The sequence below is a fragment of the Elephas maximus genome, chromosome 16 (assembly GCF_024166365.1).
Source record: "Elephas maximus indicus isolate mEleMax1 chromosome 16, mEleMax1 primary haplotype, whole genome shotgun sequence".
NCBI classification, from domain to species: Eukaryota; Metazoa; Chordata; class Mammalia; order Proboscidea; family Elephantidae; genus Elephas; species Elephas maximus.
Window position 1 is genome coordinate 45,616,869 of NC_064834.1, and position 21,475 is coordinate 45,638,343.

A 21,475-nucleotide genomic window follows, 5' to 3' on the forward strand; every position below is an offset into this window, starting at 1 on the left:
ATAACAAATTACCACAAACTTGGTGGCTTAAAACAACAGAAATTTATTCTTTCACAGTTCTGGAGGCAAATAGTTCCATATCAAGGTGTGGGCAGGATTGGTTTCTGTGAGAGGCTCTGGGGAGAGAATATGTACCGTGTCTCTCTCCTAGCTCCCACTGGCTGTTGGCAATCCTTGGTGTCTTTTTGGTTTGGAGATGCATCACTCCAGTTTCTACCTCTGTCTTCACACAGCCTTCTTCCCTGTATATCTGTGCATTTTCTTCTTTTCTGTCCCTTACAAGGGCACCCATCATTGATTTTAGGGCCTACTCTTTCTACTCCACTATGGTCTCATCTCAAGATCCTTACCTTAATTACATCTGCAAAGACCGTTTTCCAAATAGGATCACATTCATAGGTACTAGAGGTTGCTGTTTTTAGGTGCCATCAAGCTGGTTCCAATTCATAGTGACCCTACGTAAAACAGAATGAAACACTGCTCCTGCACCATCCTCACAATAGTAGGTATGTTTGAGCCCATTTTTGCAGGCACTGTATCATCTCATGTCATTAAGGGTCTTCCTCTTTTTCCCTAACATGATGTCTTTCTCCAGCGACTGGTCCCTCCCGATAACATGTCCAAAATATATGAGATGAAGTTTCACTATCCTTGCTTCTAATGAGCATTCTGGCTATATGTCTTCCAAGACAGATTTGTTCATTCTTTCGGTAGTGCACAGTGTATTCAACATTCTTCATCAACACCGTAATTCAAAGGCATCAATTCTCCAGTCTTCCTTACTCATCGTCCAGCTTTTACAGGCATAGGAGGCGATCGAAAACACTGTGGCTTGGGTCAGGTGCACCTTAGTCCTCAAAGCAACATCTTTGCTTATCAACACTTTAAAGAGGTCCTTTGCAGCAGATTTGCCCAATGCAATATGCCATTTGATTTCTTGACTGCTGTTTCTATGGGTGTTGATTGTGGATCCAAGTAAAATGAATTCCTTGAAAACTTCAATCTTTTCTCCATTTATCATGATGTTGCTTGTTGTGCCAGTTGTGAGGATTTTTGTTTCTTTATGTTGAGGTGTCATCCATATTGAAGGCTACGGTCTTTGATCTTCATCAGTAAGTGCTTCAAGTCCTCTTGGCTTTCAGCAAGCAAGGCTGTGTCATCTGCATATTAACGAGTCTTCCTTCAATCCTGATGCCGCATTCTTCTTCAGATAGCCCAGCTTCTCAGATTATTTGCTCAGCATACAGATTGAATAAGTATGGTGAAAGGCTACAACCCTGAGTCATACCTTTCCTGATTTTAAACCACGCAGTATCCCCTTGTTCTGTTGGAACAACGGCCTCTTGGTCTATGTACTCGTTCCTCATGAGCGTAATTAAATGTTCTGGAATTCCCTTTCTTTGCAATGTTATCCAGAGTTTGTTATAATCCACACAGTCAAATGCCTTTGCATGGTCAATAAAACACAGGTAAACATCTTTCTTGTATTCTCTGCTTTCAGCCAAGATCCATCTGGCATCAGCAATGGTATCCCTCATTCCACGTCCTTTCCTGAACCTGGCTTGAATTTCTATCAGTTCCCTGTTGATGTACTGCTGCAACTGTCTTTGAATTATCTTTTCTACTCGTCTGTCAGTTTGTCATACTGTGATGGCCTGTGTGTTGCTATGACACCGGAAGCTATGCCACTGGTATATCAAACACCAACAGGTTCACCCATGGTGGACAGGTTTCAGCGGCACTTCTAGACTAAGACAGGCTAGGAAGAAGGACCTCCCCCCCAAAAAAAAAGGTCAGTGAAAATCTTATGACTAGCAGCAGAACTGGGGGTTAGGGTTGAATATACCTTTTTTTTTTTTTTTTTGGAGGGGGGGCACAATTCAGCCCAATATACTTGGCTGTGGGGTTAAGGAAGAGAAAGGGCTTATGCAATTAGATGGGCAGTACTGTCATTCAGTGTGATATGGAGCATTGGGAAAGAGCAGATTTGGAGGAGCCAAACACATGTTTAGACTTGGACTTATTGGGTATGGGTTGACTTTGCAACCACCAACCAGAGGAGTTGGGTATACAGCTGAAATATAAAATCTGGAGAAAATGGCGGATGGTGATGGTATGTATTAAGATTGGGAATACTGGAAGAAAACTAAGAGTAATATTAGGCATGTTATGTTTATGATGCCTGGATGACATCTACATGGGAATATTAAGAGGCAGTTGGATTCTAAATTTGGAGCTATAGACACAGATTTTAGAGTTGCCAGTTTACAGATGATAATTTAAAGTTTTGGAAATTGATGAGATTGTCTGGATTAGTGAGGTTGAATGAGATGAGAAGAGGGTTCAGGATTATTCTATTCTATTAGGAAATTTCGATTTAGGAGGAAATTGAGAAGTTGTGGCCAAAGAAGTAGGAGGAGAGTAGGAGGAAAACCAAAAGAGTCTGGAATAGGAGGAAAGCCGAAAGATTCTACAGTAGTAGAAAGTAAGCAAACAGAGTCCTTCAAAATGGAGAAGAGTGATCAACACTATGAATACTGTTGAAAATCAAGCAAAATTGAGGCCAAAAATTTTCGACCGAAAAAACCAAACCTATTGCCCTCCAGTCGAATTTTGATTTATAGCTATCCTATAGGACATAGTAGAACTGCCCCATAGGGTTTCTAAGGCTGTAAATCTTTAGGCAAGCTGACTGCCACATTTTTTTCCCGTGGAGCAGCTAGTGGGTTTGAACCATGGACCTTTCAGTTAGTGGCCAACACTTAACCACTGTGCAGTCAGGGCTTCTCTTCTACCAAATTTAGGGTGGGGAAATTATTGATAGTAAAGAATTAGGGACAGAAGCTAGAATGGAGTAAATGGAATGTAAGAAAATGGAGACAGAATATGTAGACCTCTTTTTAAAAACTTTTCATTTGGAAATAATATCAAGCTTATAAAATGTGTAAACATAATAGCACAAGGAATACTTATATATATTTTTCCAGATTTGCCTATTGTTAACATTTTATTTCATATACTTTCTCATTTACCCTGTGTATGTGTGTGCATGCATAATTTTCCCCCTAATCATTTGAGGGTAAATGACATATATCATGGCCCTTTACCCTTAAATGCTCCAGTGTCCATTTCCTAAAAATAGCAATTTTTTTTATATAACTGATATAACAATGGTCAATTGTAAATTTCAATCCATATGTCAACTGTGTCAGCTCATCTATTAATGCTCTTTATGAAAAAAACATAACTACTCTGTCCTCTAGGGTTGCTATGAGTCGGAATGGACTTGACGGCACTGGGTTTTTTTTTACGAAAAAAAATTTTTTTTTTCATAGTATAGAATCCAGTCTAGGGGCACATATTGCATTTAACTGTCGTGTTGTTTTAGCCTTCTTTAACCTTGAACATTTTCACAGCTTTTCTGTAGCTTTTGTGAAACTGACATTTCTGAAGAATATATTTTCTCCGTCTAATTTTTTTTTAATAGAACTTTCCTCATTTTGAATTTGTCTAATAATTCTGTGTGATTAGACTCAGGTTATGTATTCTTAGCTGGAGCACTGCCTAAATCATGCTGTGGAGCACTGCATAAGTCATGTTGTGTCCTCAGGGAAGCACATCCAGCCTCCAGAGATGCACAATGTATAGACATCTTTTTAAAGAATCTTGGTTATACAGGGAAGGAGGGAGATAAGGTTGTAGGACTAAGACAGTATTCCTCAAACTTCGCTGCAAATTAGAATTACTTGTATAGCTTTTAATATTACCAATGCCAAGGCTTCCTCCTCCAGAGATACTGACTTAATTGATCTGGGATGGGGCCCAGGCATCGATATTTTAAAAAACTTACAAAGTTTTCTAATGTGCAGCCAAACTTGGCAAACACTGTTTTAAGAGCGGTGATTGTGGGGATTTAAGATGATAGAAGATAACTAAAAAGCCCCCTGCCGTCGAGTCAATTCCGACTCATAGCAACCCTATAAGACAGAGCATGTTTAAATGCTCTTTGGAAATTCAGAATAGCAAGGAAAAGACTGAGGATTAAAGAAAGGTCGGCAGTTTGAACCCACTAGCCAATCTGAGGGAGAAAGTTGTGGCAGTCTGCTTCCATAATGATTACAGCCTTGGAAACTCTACGGGGCAGTTCTATTGGGTAGCTAGGAGTCAGAATTGACTGGATGACAATGGTTTTCTGTAGAGCTTTGTAGCCTTTTGTTGATTAATTGAGTACAACTGCAGCAAATTAATTGATAATAAGGGATCATGGTACCATATATCACCCAACTGTAGACATTGAGGAGTAAGATATTGATGTAGAATATGACCACTTACAGTAATTTGGAGAGTTTTGTGGAAGTAAATTTCCTTAGTAAATGTAAGAATCTAAGTATACCAATAACTCTACACATTTTAACAAAGTGAATTTTTTAAATTGTACTTTAGATGGAGGTTTACGGAGCAAAGTAGTTTCTCATTGAATGATTAATACACACGTTGTTTTGTGACATTGGTCACATGCCATGACATGTCAACACTTTCCCTTTCTCGACCTTGGGTTCCCTATTACTAAATTTCCTGTCCCCTCCTGCCTTCTTGTCCTTGCCCTGGGCTGGTGTGCCCATTTGGTCTCATTTTGTTTTCTGGGCCTGCCTAATCTTTGGCTGAAGGGTGAACTTCAAGAGTGACTTCATTGCTGAAGTCACAAAAGGGTGTCTGCGGGCCATACTCCTGGGGTTTCTCCAGTCTCTGTCAGACCAGTAAGTCTGGTCTTTTTGTGTGTGTGTGAGTTAGAATTTTGTTCCATGTTTTTCTCCAGCTCTCTCTAGGACCCTCTGTTGCGATCCCTGTCAGAGCAGTCGGTGATGATAGCTGGGTACCATCTAGTTGTGCTGGACTCAGTCTGGTGGAGGCCATGGTACTTGTGGTCCATTAGTTCTTTGGGCTTATCTTTCCCTTGTGTCTTTGATTTTCTTCATTCTTCCTTGCTCCAGATGGGGTGAGACCAATGGAGGATCTTAGATGGCCTCTCACAAACTTTTAAGACCCTAGATGCTACTCACCAAAGTAGAATGTAGAATATTTTCTTCATAAACTATGTTATGGCAATTGAGCTACATGTTCCTCAAGACTGTGGTCCCCACAGCCCTCAGCCCAGTAAATTGGTCCCTCAAGGAGTTTGGATGTGTCTACGGAGCTTCCATGACCTGTCCTGGACAAGTTGTGCTGGCTTCCCCAGTATTGTGTACCGTCTTACCCTTCACCAAAGCTACCACTTATCTATTGTCTATTTAGTTTTTTTTGCTTCCCCACCAAAGTTAATGAATATTTTACAGCAGACATTGCACATATAATTTAATATGATTTATAGGAATGTATGCAGATACCCTATTATTTATGCCTAGAGTTATAGTGATGTAATATGTTATAAAATTTTTTTAATTTTTATCGTGGTAAAACATATGTAACAAAATTTGCCCTTTTAACCATTTGTAAGTGTACAATTCAGTGACATTAATTACATTTACCATATTGTGCTACCATGAGTACTATTTCTAAAGCTTTTCCATCACCCCAATCAGAAGCTCAGTACCCATTAAGAAATAACTCCTCATTCCTCCCTCCCGCAGCCCCTAGGAACCACTAATAAACTTTTATATCTGGTTTTTTGTTTTTGGTACTTGCCTATTCTAGATGTTTTGTGTAAATGCGATCATACAATATTTGTCCTTCTGTCTGACTTGTTTTACTTAACATCATGTTTTCAAGGTTCATCTATGTAGTAGCAAATATATCAGAACTTCATTTATCTTTATACATGAAAAATACTGCATTGTATGTATATAGTACATTTTGTTCATCTACATATTCATCTGCTGATGGACACCTGGGTTGTTTTCACCTTTTGGCTATTGTGAATAATGTTGCGATTAACATTGGTGTACAAGTGCTGTTTGAGTCTCTGCTTTCAATTATTTTGGAATTTCAAGTCATACCATAATTTTATATTTAACCTTTTGAGGAACCACCAAACTGTTTTCCATGGCAGTTGCACCATTTTGCTTTCTCACCAGCAATGCACGAGTATTCCAATTTCTCCACATCTTTGCCAGCACTTGTTATTTTCTGTTTTTCTGATCATAGCATTCTAGAGGGGGTGAAGTGGTATCTCACTGTGGTTTTGATTTGCATTTCCCAATGACTAATGGCATTGAGCATCTTTTCTTGTGCTCATTGGCCATTTGTATATCTTCTTTGAAGAAATTCTGTTCAGATCCTTTGCCCATTATTTGATCGGGTTATTTGTCTTTTTGTTGCTGAGTTGTAGGAGTTCTTTACATATTCTTGATATTAAGCCCTTATCAGATACATGATTTCCAAATATTTTTTCCCATTCTGTAGATTATCTTCTGACTTTCCTCATAACATCCTTTTGATGCCTTACCTAAAAATCTATTGGCAAATAAAAGATCCTGAAAGCTTATCTCTCCATTTTCTTCTAAGAGTTTTATAGTTTTAGCTCTTATATTTAGGTCATTGATCCATTTTGAGCTAATTCTCATATACGGTGTGAGGTAGGGGTGAAAGTTTTTAATGCCAAACTTAAGAAACTGCAAAAAAGATATGCTACACTTTGAAAGTAGAAGTTTTTTCTTTGTAAAATAGGATAGACATTACTCACCTAAGACAGTAAATATTATTGTTGAAAGGTGGGAAAAATATCAAGAACCCTTGATAAAATTTATTAAGCATTACATTTTATTGTAGACAAAGTTTGAAAATATAAACATGTGTTTCAGTACAGAAGTTTGTACTGAGAATATAGTAGAGTTGCGTGGTTCATAAAACCTTTGTTGCTTTTGACCACGGGAGTGGAAGGAGATTAACAAAAGTGAACCATTTAGAGAAACTGAAGTTTAAAAATGCATAGAGAAAGAAATGTAGTTGTAGCCAGACAGGAATAAGTTAACTAATTAGGCAAGGTTTGACAGCAGAAACAAATTTGCAAGGTCAATTCTCTAGGCAGAGAGGAAAAAGATTGAAAAGAAAAAAGATTGAGCTTAAACATCCTAGGCTGTATTCTTCTTTTTTGTCATATAGCTATCACTATGTCTATACCTCTCCAACATTAGCTTTTCTTTTTTAAATTTTATTGTTTTAGGTGAAACCCAATCTTAGCTTTTCTACCTGCATCCTGAAACTCATTTTTTCCTTTATCTTAAAGGGCTTAATACTAATGGACGCTAACTATGACCTTGCCTCGGTCCTTCCCCAGGGCCTTCAAAAAGGCTCATTATACATATCTATATACTTTTTTTTAAATATATATATATACACTTAAGGTTTCTAAAACTGAATGATGGGTACATGGATGTCTGTTTTAATTACCTATTTTATTATCCTTCCTACATATTTGTATAAAATGCAAGTAGGAGTAGTAGCATTGTCAGAATCTGTCTGACTTCCAGAGTGATAATGACCAGGATCAGCCCAAAGCTGATTCCCTCGAGGTGGACGTCAGACATACCTCTGCTCTCCAACCTTTTCACAAATTCTATCAGCAGCTTCTTCCCCACAGCATTCTCAACTTCTCTGCTGGGTTTTATAATCTGTTGCAATGGCCACACAGAACTGACAGACCATACTTCAAGCAGTTTATTTAGGAATAGGGTACAACTTGGGATCAGGATCAACAGGCTACTACTCAGGATCAGGATCAGCAAAGTCTCCCTTTAGTGCAGGCAGCTTTCTCAGCTCCTCTTGGTCATGCAAGCCTCCTCTCAGCCCCCCCTGAGGACAGGCTCCTCTTGATCCACCCAACTGTCACCACTGACTCTGCCACTGGGCCCCTTCTGGGCCTCTTGCTGTCTTTGGTGTTACAGCCCTTGACCCGTGTTACAGCTCTTTTAGGAGGTTGATTTCGTCCTCTTTCTCTCTGTCTTCTTCTCTCTTCTTACTTCATTCTGCTTCTTTTCCTGCTTCTTTCTGTCTGAAAAACTTCTGTGGGGCTGGCTGTATGTATACACAACTCCTTATCAATTTCAAGGCATGCCCCTCCCAGCAGGGGGCCACAAACTGACCAATCCCCCCTTAGTAGGCCATAGACATTTCATTTGCATAGTAGGCAATAGTCACCTCATTTGCACAGTAGGCTATAGTCACCTCATTTGCACAGTCCATAGTCACTTCATTTACATAGTATGTTGTCCAATATCTACAAAGTGCATACCAATCACAGGACACCTTGCAGACCAGGGTCAGACAAAAAGTATCACACCAAGTTGTTTAAAGCTTACCCAGGAAATGTAACAAACCCTCTATGGTAGAAAACTAGGGCAAAGGTAACTCCTTAGGGTTTAGGAGAAAAATCTCTTCAGCTGTTTTTCCAAAGAAACATGGCAAAAGGCTACATAAAGGAACTCATTTCGCCAGTGTTATATTCACCCTTTTGTATATATGTACATATTTTCTTACAAGATTTTTTTTTTTTAAGGCTTAGCATACTGCTTCCTCTATTACTCCATTCTTCTATTTCTAGACTTTCATTGACACACTTCTGGAATGAGTGGTCTATATTTGCTGCTTCATTTCATCCATAACTGATGCTTCTGATTTTCTTGCAATCCAACTTCCTTGTTCATCCTGAAATAAAGATATCTTAGTGTTTTGCTAAAGCTCCAGGTCTCTGTCCCCACTAGTATTTTTATTGTCAACGCCCCAGGTTTCTGTCCCCACCCACATCTTTGTTTCTTTGTAGGTGATCGTCATCCATGAGGAAACCCTGGTGGTGTAGTGGTTAAATGCTACAGGTGAGTCATAATCGACTCGATGGCACTGGGTTTGGTTTTTTGGGTTTGGTCATCCATGATTCACCTAGTTCCATTACAAAGACGACTCCAATCTTCATCTTCGAACCTAAGTCTTACCCCAAGTTTTAGAATTCTAATTCTATGCTGAATATTTCCTATCAGTCTTTCACTTTACCAGATCTATTTTCTCTATCCAATTCTCTATTTCTTCAAAACATATTGGTTTCATTCTAAGAGCTTTGTAGTAATTGTTGGCTACTCCCTCTTCTAATACTCCTCATATTTCATCAGTTATCAATCACTTCTTGTGATTTCTACCTTAAACATGCTTCATTTCCACTCAGTTGTCATCATCCCATTTTAACTCATTATTGCCAGGTGCTGGAATTATTTCCACAATCCCTTTCTGCCTGACTCCACTTCCTATCTATCCCTCATTAGGTGATAATGAAGATCGTGAAATACAGAGCGATGTGATGAAACATGGTGTTGGATAAGAAAGGTAGCTTTGATAGCATTGTGGAAGACGAAGAAGGGTGTTGTTACGATGTCGTGAAGTCCTGAACTGTGGCAACAGGAATAGAGAAAATGGATGTGAAATCGACTAGTGGTGACCAATTAGAGATTGAAGGATTTACCCACATCTATTTTTTTTTATTCTACTCCCATAAATCAAGTACGTCAAGTGAATTTTTGCTAAGTGAGCACTACCCGCTTCTGTAAGACCTGTCACGCTCGAAGTTGGCCAACCAGCCTCCACCATCCAGATGGCGGATCCCAGATTGGCGGCCTGAGAGTGTCATGGAGCGGGGCTCTCTAGCTACCGTCTCTATGGTTCGGGGAATCTCCAGGTCAGGACTTGACCAGTCCGGCTTTTGCGCGTGCGCGAGCCGGGCGCGTGCCTGCCCTCCCGCAACTGTCCGAACCTCCGGGTGGGAGGGGTGCGTCTGGGAACGTTGCGGCGGCGGCCGCCGCGGCCCCAGCACCCAGTGCGGTTCCGGCTCCGCGCTTGCGCCCGGGAGCCCTCGGCTGTCTGTTTAGGCGGCGGTCGCTCGGGCCTCAGATGGTGGGTCCCGAGGATGCTGGAGCCTGTTCGGGAAGAAACCCCAACTCGCTCCCAGTGCCGGAGCCCGCGGGCCAGGACGGGAAGATGATCCGGGCCACGGGCGGCTTTGGCGGAGGCGTCGGCGCTGTGGAGCCGCGGGAGGAGGAGGAGGGGGAAGACGAGGAAGAGGAGGAGGAGACGCCGCCTCGTCAGCTCCTTCAGCGTTACCTCGCGGCGGCTGGGGGGCGGCTGGAGCCGGGTCTCTGTTACTGTCCGCTCTCCGTCGGCCAGGCCCCCGCCCCGCCGCTCTCGGCAGCCCCGCGCGCGGGCGCCTGCCAGCCGGGCTCAGGCTCCAAGCTCGGCGGCGCGGAGGTGGCGGCGGATGGCCGCGCGCCGGGGCGCGGAGGCATGACCAACGGGGACTCGGGCTTCCTGCCGGACTGGGACTGTCGCGACCCGGAGGAGGCTCGGGGGCTGCACCGCGCGGGCGGCCGCGAGGCGCGCGGCCGCCGCCCGTGCGGCCGCCTCCGCCTGGAAAGGCCTGGTGACGAGGGCGCGGACGGCGCGGGCAGCCCCTCCGACTGGGCCGCGCCGCTGGAGGACCCGCTGCGGAGCTGCTGCCTGGCGGCGGCCGACCCCGAAAAGCACGAGGGCGCGGGCAGCGACTCGGGGGGTAGTTCCGTAAGCGGCGGCAGCAGCGAGGACTTGGAGCACCCGGCAGCCGGCGCCAGGGGTCCCGAGGAGGGCGCGTCCCCAGCCGCCTCGGCCGAGAGGACTAGCGGGGGCGCGGGCGCGGAGTCGCGCTTGGGCTTCTCCGACGTTCACTGCAACTCTCGGAACACGTTCGAGGTGAGCCGCCGCCAGAGCGCCGGCGACCACCTGCCCCCGGCGGCAACGCCGCAGCCCCTCTCGGCTGCGGAGCAGGGCCCCGTGGGGGCCTCGGCCCGGGCTCGACGGAGCGGCGGCTTCGCCGAGTTCTTCGCCAGGTACAGCCCGGGGGCTCGGGGAGGTTTCGGGGCCGGGGGCAGGAGCGTTCAGGAACTGACTCGGTGGTTACCCCCTTGCGGGCCCCTGCGCGCGTCAGGGCTTGGCTTTGATTTATGAACCGGGGAAGAGGAACCCAGTCTACATGGTCAGTTTGGGAGAAATTGAGAGGTCTTTGGGAAGCGAGTCTTTCTGTTCCTCTGTCGGCCAGAGGCCTTACCTGCCATTCACACCTGGTTTCTGTGCATTCAGGTCCGCCAGCATGCTAGTGCTATATCTGTAGTTTTGTCTTTTCCGGAAAAGCATACAAGCTTCTTCGGCCCCAATTTGATTACTGTAGAACAGGACTCCGTTGGTGTGGGGAGACGCGTGTGTGTACGGGTGTGGTTTTGTGAAAGAAAAAGGGAAGTCACTTTGCACAGTGTCTATTTGCGTGGAGTCTAAATCCATTCAAGTAGCTTGGAGATACCTGAAACTAGAAGGGATTGTGTGTAGTAGTACTTAATCACTTATTGCAGTGACCTTTCTTTAAATGTGGTCAGTTTGGTATTTAGAACATGATCCCAGCTCTTTTATATCGGAAATCCCTCTTCTCTACTTCTCCAGATAAGCTTCTACTTTTTTTCGGCAACTGCTTTTAATTATTTTAGGACAACCTTTTTTCTTTTTTGTAGTAAATATAGACAACAGAACATTTGCTATTTCAATAAAATTTTCATGGTATTCGTATTGGAGATTTGATGTGATAGTCTCGAAATTAAATTACGGAGTTTTGTTGTTTTAGAAATCCAGAAAGCCTGTTGCCGTCGAGTTGATTCCGACTCATAGCGACCCTAAAGGACAGAATAGAACTGCCCCATAGGGTTTCCAAGGAGCACCTGGTAAAGATAAGAAAATATTCCCAATTTGTAAGTCCTCCTTTTCAGAGTTACATTGTGCTTTTCGTACCCTTTTCAGGGATCTTAACTACAACCAAATGTGAAAGAAACTTAAAATTCTGTACAGTTTTAGAGGGCAATACAATTAGTGTGCATATATGTAGATGCACAGGCACAATTTTCTGATTGGAATTTATATTTCTCATTCCTCTTTCTACGTTCTTACCCCTTGTTCTGGCTACTTGTGTAAGTTTACAAATTACACTAAAGTTGCTTAAATCAAGATTGAGAATTCTTAATTTTGTGTCACTCATAGTGAGATCTGCACTTGTGCCTGTGCCGTTGTTAGGCGCCCTGGAGTTGATTTCAACTCATAGTGACCCATGTGACAGGGTAGAACTGACCCATAGGGTTTTCTTGGCCGTAATCTTTATGAAACAGATCGCCAGGTCTTTCACCCAAAAAGCCGCTGGGTGGGTTTGAACCACCAACCTTTTGGTTAGCAGCTGAGCGCTTAACCATTTGCACCACCAGGGCTCCTTACTTGTGCCTAGAGTTGTGAAAATATATTTAAAGCTTGTAGTGGCAATATTCTAAAAAGTCTCAAGATGAGTTAAGCTTATATATTTGTGACCCTCTGTAGCCTCGGATGTTTATTGGTTATTGTATTAATCTTGGTTGTGTTTTGATGCCAGGTATCGGGGCAGTTGTAGACCTGTGAGGGGCTATGGAATTCACTAATTCAACCGGTATAGCCTGAGTGCTTGCTCTGTGCCATGCATTGAGAATAGAGATGGTTTGGACAGTGGCTTCTGACCTGGAGGTGGGGTGCAGGATAGTGGGCATTAAGTTTGAAGACAGATATGTATGTATTGCAATTTATGAACAATAACAAGGCAAACCTATTATAGGTAGACTTCATATTATTAGCAGTAGGTGGGAATTTTGATCTAATTTTTAAATTTTCCTTAACTGGTAGGCTAATAGGACTTTTATTAATACAGCTAGATAACGCTTAAGTGGTCACTTATTTATATGTGTTAGAGCACTGGATTTGAAGTAAAAAAAAAAAAAATTTAGATGCCCGAAGTTAATTTCTCTAAGCTTCATTTTTCTTAATTGAAATGTGAATATTAAGACTCTGGAAGCCATTGTTTCCTTTTTATGGCATTCTTGGAAAAAGACAGGGTCAGAGAGAAGCACAATTTTTTCAGCATTTGGCCAAAACTGTAACTGGACTCTGAACACCTTAAAGGCAGGGACTGTGACTTTTTTTTTTGCTCAATCTGTAATATTTAGCACTGGTACGAGAACCCCATGCAGGTGGTGTTGAATTGGCAACTTTCACGGACCCCTTGTCTTTATTGTTCTCTAGGTAATATAATTTTTACCAAGTCCTCCCATCTCCCAGCAGAAATACCCCTTTCCCCAGTAACCTAAGAGATTTTTTCTTTCTTGTGAACAATTGCCATTCTCAACTCTGAAGCACCAAGTGAGATCTCCCTTTGGGGATATCTTGTTCTAGAATGGATTCTTGCTCTTGAATGCAACCCCTATTTCCACTTCATTTTTAGATGAGGAAGCTCAGTGTCTAAAGAAGGTAGTTTAGTTAGCTATTAACAGAGCTAGGATTAGAAATCAGAGTTCCTGATTTCCAGTCCAGGTTTACATTCGATCACAACACTGTTCACCTGTGGCTCTTTTATGTCCCACCTAATTATTCTCTAGCCTTCCATCCTCCATCCCTCCCACTCCCTCTGGGCAAATTTATAACTAATAATTTTTAGAAACAGTTTCATGTTTAACTTATGGAAAGAGGGGGACATTTTATAGAAATATATTTAATAACTGCAAAGTGTTATACAACCATTAAGACACATAATAGACAGGATTTCATTAACTAGGGTAGAAATTATGGGAATTTGGTACATGATGAGACTACTCTCATTTTGGAGGGCCTCAGTGGTCAATTCAGTGGTTATGCTTTCCTTCTTCTCCAGATAGACTTTCTGTTTCAGCCCATGTTGGGGATTTACTTCCACTTCATATGGGTACCTCGCCGTGTTTATGGTGACTTGGCTATGGGAGCCCTTCAAGTAACATTCTCCTGCATCCTTGGTCGTTTCTTGTTTATTAAAGTTTTGAATGCTAGCTGGATATGACTACCCATTACCTCCACCAGCTCAGCAGTGAAGGAGATCAATTTTTTTATTGTTGTTATTGTTGAGAATATACACAGCAGAACATAAACCAATTCAGCCTTTTCTACGTATACAATTTAGTGACATTGATTACAGTCTTTGAGATGTGCAACCGTTCTCACCCTCCTTTTCTGAATTGTTCCTCTCTCATTAACATAAACTCACTGCCTTCTAAGGTTCCTGTCTCATCTTTCCAGTTGCTGTTGTCACTTTGATCCCATATCCAAAACCAACCTGTTGCCGTCAAGTTGATGCTGACTCAGTGACCATATAGAACAGAGTAGAACTGCCCCACAGGGTTTCTAAGGAGCAACTGGAGGATTCAAATTGCCGACCTTCTGGTTAGGAGCTGAGCTCTTAAACATTGTGCCACCAGGGCTCCTTAGTATCATATAGGTAGTTCTTAAAAGAGCGTAAAGCTCAATCAAGGCAGACATTTTTAACTAGTTAACCTAAATTATTGTTTGGTTTTAAACAGACTTCAGGGGTTATTTTTGGTTTAAATTTTAAAGATTATCTCATGGCAATAGTTTCAGGGATTCTTCCAGCCCCCATGGCTCTAGAAACTCTGGATTATATGAGAATTAAAAATTCTCTTCTGCATTTTCCCGCTACTGAAGAGGAGATGAATTTTTTAAATCTCTTGCATTTGCAGGCTAGCCTGTGTTCCTCAAGGATCTCTGTTTTTAAAATAAAGTAGCTTTAAACAATTTCAGGGATTCTTAAGCAAATTTATGTCTCAATTGTTTTCAAACCAGAATAGTTTATTTTTTATATAGACACACTCTCTATAAACGCATTTTTTTAAGGTCATATAATACTTCTGAGGGTTGTTAGGATTGCATTGGCATAGGTACTGTTGTTTAGGAGCATGTGTCTGTTTTTCCTGGTAGTGTTGATAATTTTTTACAAAGTCTTCATAATGAATCATAAAAACTTGGTGGCTTTAAAGGGCACAGCTAAGGTAGGGAAGAAACTATTGACGTATTTCCTCCTCTATCTAAAAAAAGAAAATTGAATTTAAATGATTTTGAAATATCTAGATCCATGTGGCTTTCCTTTTAATTGTTGAGTCCTGAAGCTTCATAAATGTTGGGGCAAAAAACTGTTTTTATACGCTCTTTTTATAACAGTTGAGCTGAATACGGAAGACTAAAGGCTCTTTTAGTGATTTTTTTTTTCACATCTAGACAGTCTTTGTTCCCCCCAATTAGAAAATTGATGAGCATATACTTGTTATTAAGTATGATACTGAGAATTTTAAATTTCTATAGCTATAACTTTTCTTAATTTAAGATGTTTTTCCTTTGAACAGTTGCCATTCTTAACTATGAACCTCCAGGTGAGATCTGCCCAGAATTTGACTAGTTGACAAAATCATAATTCTCCTGACTGAGCCATCAGAGACCTTTGTCAGACGGAGCTCTCTTATTTGTTCCACAGTGTTTATTTCTTCCAGCCAACTAAATACAAAAACTGCGGTTTCATACCAGTTTCTCAGAAAATCCCTTCTTCAATATCTCCATAAGGAAAAGACAAAACATCAAACTTCTGATAAGTTTTAAAAGATTTTCAGAGCTCCCCAAAACAAGTAATTCTTTATTAGCGGTGTGGTACAATTATTTATAAAGAGAATGAAGGAATATCTATTGAAATTTATATTGGATTTTTGTTATTACAAGAAACTATAAAAAGAAATGGAAAAACATTCATTTCCGTGTCATTAATAAAACTTCTTTGGACATTTTATACATATGTATAAATGTGTATGTATACATATATATAAATTTGTATATGTAAGTTGTTGTTACTAGCCATTGGGTTGAAGGCCCCATGTGTGCAGAGTAGAACTGCCCCACAGGTTTTTCGATGCTGTGACCTTTCAGAAGCAGATCACCAGACCTCACTTCTGAGGCACCTCTGGTGGGTTTGAACCACCAACCATTTGCACCACCCCAGGTGCCTATATGTATATGTATGTTAATATAACTGTTTAAAATTTTAGAAAAGCTGAAAAGAATGCATAATTAATTGCTCTAGAATAAAAGTAAGAGTCTGTTAGGATTTTAGAATGTTATCAATATACCCATTATAATAACATTAAGTTGAGGAGCAAATGGTTCAAGAGCCTTTTGTATCCCTGTATCTGACTCCCCCTCCCCTTCAGATCCAGCATTTTCTTAAAAGAAAACAAACCAAACATTGTAGAGATCTGCCTTGAACATGGGAAATCCAGCACTGGTACAAGAACTTCACCTTAGAAACTATGTTTAAGGTAGTAAGTTGTTGTTAGATGCTGTTGAGCCAGTTTTTGACTCCTGGTGACCCCATGTGACAAAGTAGAACTGCCTCATAAAGTAGGTTTGAACTACAAACTTAGAGATGTAATACTCTCCATATACATTAAGTAGAAAGTATTTATATAGGGAATCGTCAGTTTTTGTGGGACCAAGATAATTTACTCAAACATATTATTTTGAAGGGCTCAACTAAATTAACATTTTAACACTGTAGTCCGGTAAACAAAACAAATAAAGCACGCTGTTGTTGTTAGGTGCCATCAAGTTGATTTCCACTCTTAGTAACCTCATGTGACAGAGGAGAACTGCCCCACAGGGCTTTCTAGGTTGTAATCATTATGGGAGCAGATCAACAAGTCTTTTTCCCGAGGACTTGCTGGGTGAGTTTGAACCTCCAGCCTTTCATTTAGCAGCTGAGCGCTTAATCCTTGCCTTACCAGGGCTCCTGTAAGGCACACTATTACTCTGATATTAACTTGGAGTTACTTGTTGGTAGAAGTTTTCTGAACTACCCAAAATGGGCATTGAGCTTTTTTTTTTTTTAAATAAACTTTTATTTTAAAACGGTTTTAGATTTTCAGAAAAGTTGCAAAGATAGTATAGAGCGTTCTGTATACTCCTCACCCTGTTGACCCAGTTGTTAGCATCGCATTACTGTGGTACATCTGTCACAACTGAGGAGTGGACCTTGGCATTACTGTTAATTAAACTCCAGGTTTTATTTGACATAGGGATTTTGACTTTTATTGGGCAGCAGTTGTGTTTTACTATAAAATCGAAGTGGAAGAAACTTCAAAATGGAACAACCAGACTACGAGTAAGAAAATATTGACACATTGTGAAAAATGTAACTAATGTCATTGGTCAATTTGTGTGGAAATTATCAAATAGGAACCTAAATTGCTGTGTAAAGTTTCACGAAAAAACACAAATGCTATTATTATTAAAAACAAACACAAAAAACAAACCAGGAGGCCTTAAGCTGTTGGTGAGAAGGTAAACTTAGAAAACTTTTTTAGAAAGCTGATTTGTAGCAGTAACATTAAATTTATTTGTACGATTTGATCTAGTAATTCCATTTTTGTGAACTTGCCCTGGTGTATTAAAAAAAATTGGAGCCATTTTGAAAGACGAAAATTAAGGGAATGCATGTATTATGACATTTTTATATATCATTGAGTGTTACAATTCAGTTATTGAAATCATCTTTAGGAAGAGTTTATTTAATGGTATGGGGAAACTTTTGTAACAATGTTGAATGTGTAAAACAAGATACAGTGTGGTGTCAACTGTGTAAAATAAAATTCTTAGAAGTTAGAGAATATGCCAAATTAAACAGTGTATTTTTCGGGGGAGGGGGGAAATGGAAGAAACTTCAGGGATCACCCTATCTAATTTCTTAATACTCTATGGAAAATGCCGTCATGGGAGAAATCTTTTATTTGCTGGACATGGTCTAACAAGATGGTATTGATTTAATAATGGAAGTGAGTTAGGCCTGGTAATGAGTTGTTCTTCAGGTGGACCTACAGCAGTGATTTTCAAAGCTTTTCAGTTCAGAGTACTTGGGGGCAGCATTTAGAAAGATTTAACAGTACCCGTTTATCCCTAGGAAAAAAATTATAAAAGTATATGTTAATTCTTCTTAATTTCATTTGTTTCCAAAATTATGTTTACATATTTTCTTTTTTTGATTCTTTAAAAAATTCTGTGACCTAGGAAAAGTGGTTGTTGTGGTATGTCATTGAGTCTATTCTAACACATAGCAACCCCATGTGACAGAGTAGAACTGCCCCCTAGGGTTTTCTTGACTGCCATCTTTGTGGAAGCAAATCACCAGGTCTTTCTCCCCCAGAGCTGCTGGGTGGGTTTGAACCACTAACCTTTTGATTAGCAGCCAGGCACTTAATTGTTGGGCCACTAGGGCTTCTTTTCCTAGTCTGGGTAGGATTTATTATTATTATTTTTTTTTACAGTTTTTTTAAAAAAATTGTGCTTTAGATGAAGGTTTACGGAACAAATTAGTTTCTCATTAAACAATTAATACACATATTGTTTTGTGACATTGGTTACCAACCCCACAACATGTCAGCACTCTCCCCTTCTCTACCTTGAGTTCCCCATTTCCATTCTTCCAGCTTTCCTGTTCTTTCCTGCCTCCTTGTCTTTGCCCTGGGCTGGTGTGCCCATTTAGTCTCATATACAAGATTGAGCTACGTGTATTATTGTTTTATGGGCCTGTCTAATCTTTGGCTGAAGGGTGAACCTCAGGAGTGACTTCAGTACTTAGGGATGTCTGGGGGCCATACTCTCGGGGTTTCTCTAGTCTCTGTCAGACCAGTAAGTCTGGTCCTTTTTTGTGAGTTAAAATTTTGTTCTAAATTTTTCTCCCATTCTGTCCAGGACTCTCTATCGTGATCCCTGTCAGAGCAGTGGGTGGTGGTAGCTGGGTACCATCTGGTTGTGTTGGACTCAAAGTCTGGTTCAGGCTGGGATAGTTGTGGTCCATTAGTCCTTAGGACTAATCTTTCCCTTGTGTCTGGTTTTCTTCATTCTCCCTTGCTCCAGATGGAGTGGGACCAGTGAAATATTTTAGATGGCCACTCACAAGCTGTTAAGACCTCAGACACTACTCATCAAAGTAGTATGTAGAACATTTTCTTTGTAAACTGCGTTGTTATTTAAGCTAGATGTCTCCTGAGACCATGGTCCCCAGCCCTCAGCCCAGTAATTTGGTCCCTCAGAGAGTTTGGATGTGTCTATGAAGCGTCAATGACTTTGCCTTGGTTGAATTGTACTGACTTTTCCAGTGTTGTGTGCTGTCTTACCCTTCAGCAAAGTTACCACTTATCTATTGTCTACTTAGTGTTTTCCCTCCTGCCCCTTCCCTCCCTCATAACCATCAAAGATTGTTTTTTTCTGTGTATAAGCCTTTTCATGAGTTTTTATAATAGTGGTCTCATATAGTATTTATTCTTTTGTCATTGATTTATTTCACTTAGCATAATGCCCTCCAGATTCATTCACGTTGTGAGATATTTTGCAGATTCATCATTGTTCCTTATTGTTGTGTAGTATTCCATTATGTGTATGTGCCGTAGTTTATCCATTCATTTACTGATGGGCAGTTAGGTTGTTTCTTTTTGCTATTGTGAATAATGCTGCAGTGAATATGGGTGTGCATATATATTTACAGTTATTTGCCCAAAGTCAGATAGCTTGATTAATAAAATATTTATTTATTTAATAAATAGTGGAAGAATCAAAACTAGGCTATAAATCAGATTCCTAGGATTTGAAGCTAGGAAGTGTTGATTGATAGTTTTCCCCTACTGCAGAGATTTCTTAAACTTTAGTGTCTGGAATTACCTGGGGATCTTGCACTTCATCAGACCCCTTCTGATTCAGTAGCTCTTGGGTGGGGTCCAGCAGGAATCCAATTATTTAACAGGGTCCCTCATATAATTCTGATACACGTGGTCCCAGACCGTGTTTACTAAAATAGTGCCCTAATTGATAGGCATATCTCCAAAAGCAGTTACTGAAAGAAGGTACAACACATATTTGTAGCTCACATGCTTTTTTCATTTAAAATTGTCTAATGTGGATACCGGAGCACTGCTGGCACAGTGGTTAAGAGCTGTGATAAGCTATGGCTACCAACCAAAAGGTAGGCAGTTTGAATCCAACAGCTCCCCCTTGGAAACCTTATGGGGCAGTTCTGCTGTGTCCTATAGGTTTGCTGTGATTCAGAACCCACTCAATGGCAATGGGTTTTTGGTTAGTATAGGTACTATGTAATTGATTAGTGTAAACAAACATACAATAGAGAACAGATGAAGACATACAAATATTGAAGTGCTTTGCTAACCTTCAATGGGTTGAACAATTACCTTTGCCTAATTAAATCTCAAGGTTCCGAGTGGAACAAATGGTTTGTGCTTGACTACTAAGCAAAAAGTTGGTAGTTCGAACCCACCCAGAAGCACCTCGGAAGAAAGGCCTGGTAATCTGCTTCCATAAATATTACATCCAAGAAAACCCTCTGTAACGCATGAGGTCGCCATGAATTGGAATCAGCTGTTAGCCTCCTTTTTATTTATGGGAAAGATCTTTTACTTATATTACATTTCATGTTGTTTAGATAGCCACACTTGCCTGTTTTGTGAAAAGCTTTAACTTACAAAATCTTACTGAAGTCTTCTCAAAGTGGTGTGATAAATTTACCTGTCTATTTACAGCTCATCAGAAAGGGTGTTAATTTACCTTCTTTTGCTGCTAGTTATAATTCTTTGTCCATGCCTTTAAGAAGAAATCTTGCACTTGCACATGGTTTATGCCTCTCCAAAATGTGCTGCTTCAGCCTTTCTTGCACTTCTTATTTCTGTGTCCAAAAGAAGAGAGGGAAACCCATGTGACTGTCTGGGTTTTCAGCAGACTCTTCTCAGCAAGTAAGAGACGTTTACCTTAAGAAACCAAGCTACAAGTCACACTCTTACTTAGAGCTAGTTTGAGAGTGAACTTGATAACGTGGTAGATTTACCTTTGAATTTGGCTTTTCATTTTCTTTTTAATTTGAATTTTATATTGGATACATTTTTGTTGTTAAAAAATATTTCCATGTGCCTGTCTCTAACTCCACACAGATTAAAACATTTAAAATTTGGAACTGAACATGATAGTTTTGAAATCAAATTATGTGCCGTTTTCTCATATTTTCCCAAATGTACAACTACCCATTGTACGTTGAGGCATTATATAGTATTTCCAGATCTGATTTTCATCTAGACTGTTGTAGCCATCTTCTACTCAAGTAGGGAAAATACGTTTTGTTTGTGTCCCAGGAAAATTATTCAAGGACTACAACAATTTACTTTTTATTGATGGTGTTAGAAAAATATAAAGTGCTCACATTATGTGCTCTGGAAAAGCATGGTAGGGAATATAAAATAAAACTAAAGATAAAGACTTTGTTTCCACACTGTTCAAATTAAGGCAGTGAGAAGAAGAAAAGAAAATTGGAAGTTTTGCAGGTATGGTTAGAGGTGAGGGAAACTGGTAGAGAACAGGTTTTTCTGCATAAAATGCTTGCTTATAGAGAAAAAAAAAAGGCTGAAAACAATAATGTTAGGTAAAAGTTAGCCCTGTTGCTAGGTGCTTTGGCCTTTGAGCTTCAGAGTATTACCACAGGTTATCTCCACATCTTTCTTATTTTTTTTTTACTCTTGCCTACTTCATTGTCTTTGTGTTTCTGGTCACT

The 21,475-nt window shown here is 40.5% G+C and overlaps 1 protein-coding gene across 3 annotated transcripts in view; it reads left to right on the plus strand.

The window, feature by feature from the left end:
• Positions 1–9,727: 9,727 nt before the first annotated feature.
• Positions 9,728–21,475, plus strand: part of TBC1D12 (TBC1 domain family member 12) — a 134,962-nt gene continuing 123,214 nt past the window's right edge. Inside the window, exon 1 of one of the 3 annotated variants that reach the window (XM_049855305.1) lies at positions 9,728–10,838. In XM_049855305.1, coding sequence (XP_049711262.1) covers positions 9,871–10,838 — 968 coding nt within the window. In that variant the 5' untranslated portion in view covers positions 9,728–9,870. The remainder of the gene's footprint in view (positions 10,839–21,475) is intronic. The other 2 variants (XM_049855307.1, XM_049855308.1) reach the window with 2 other exon arrangements.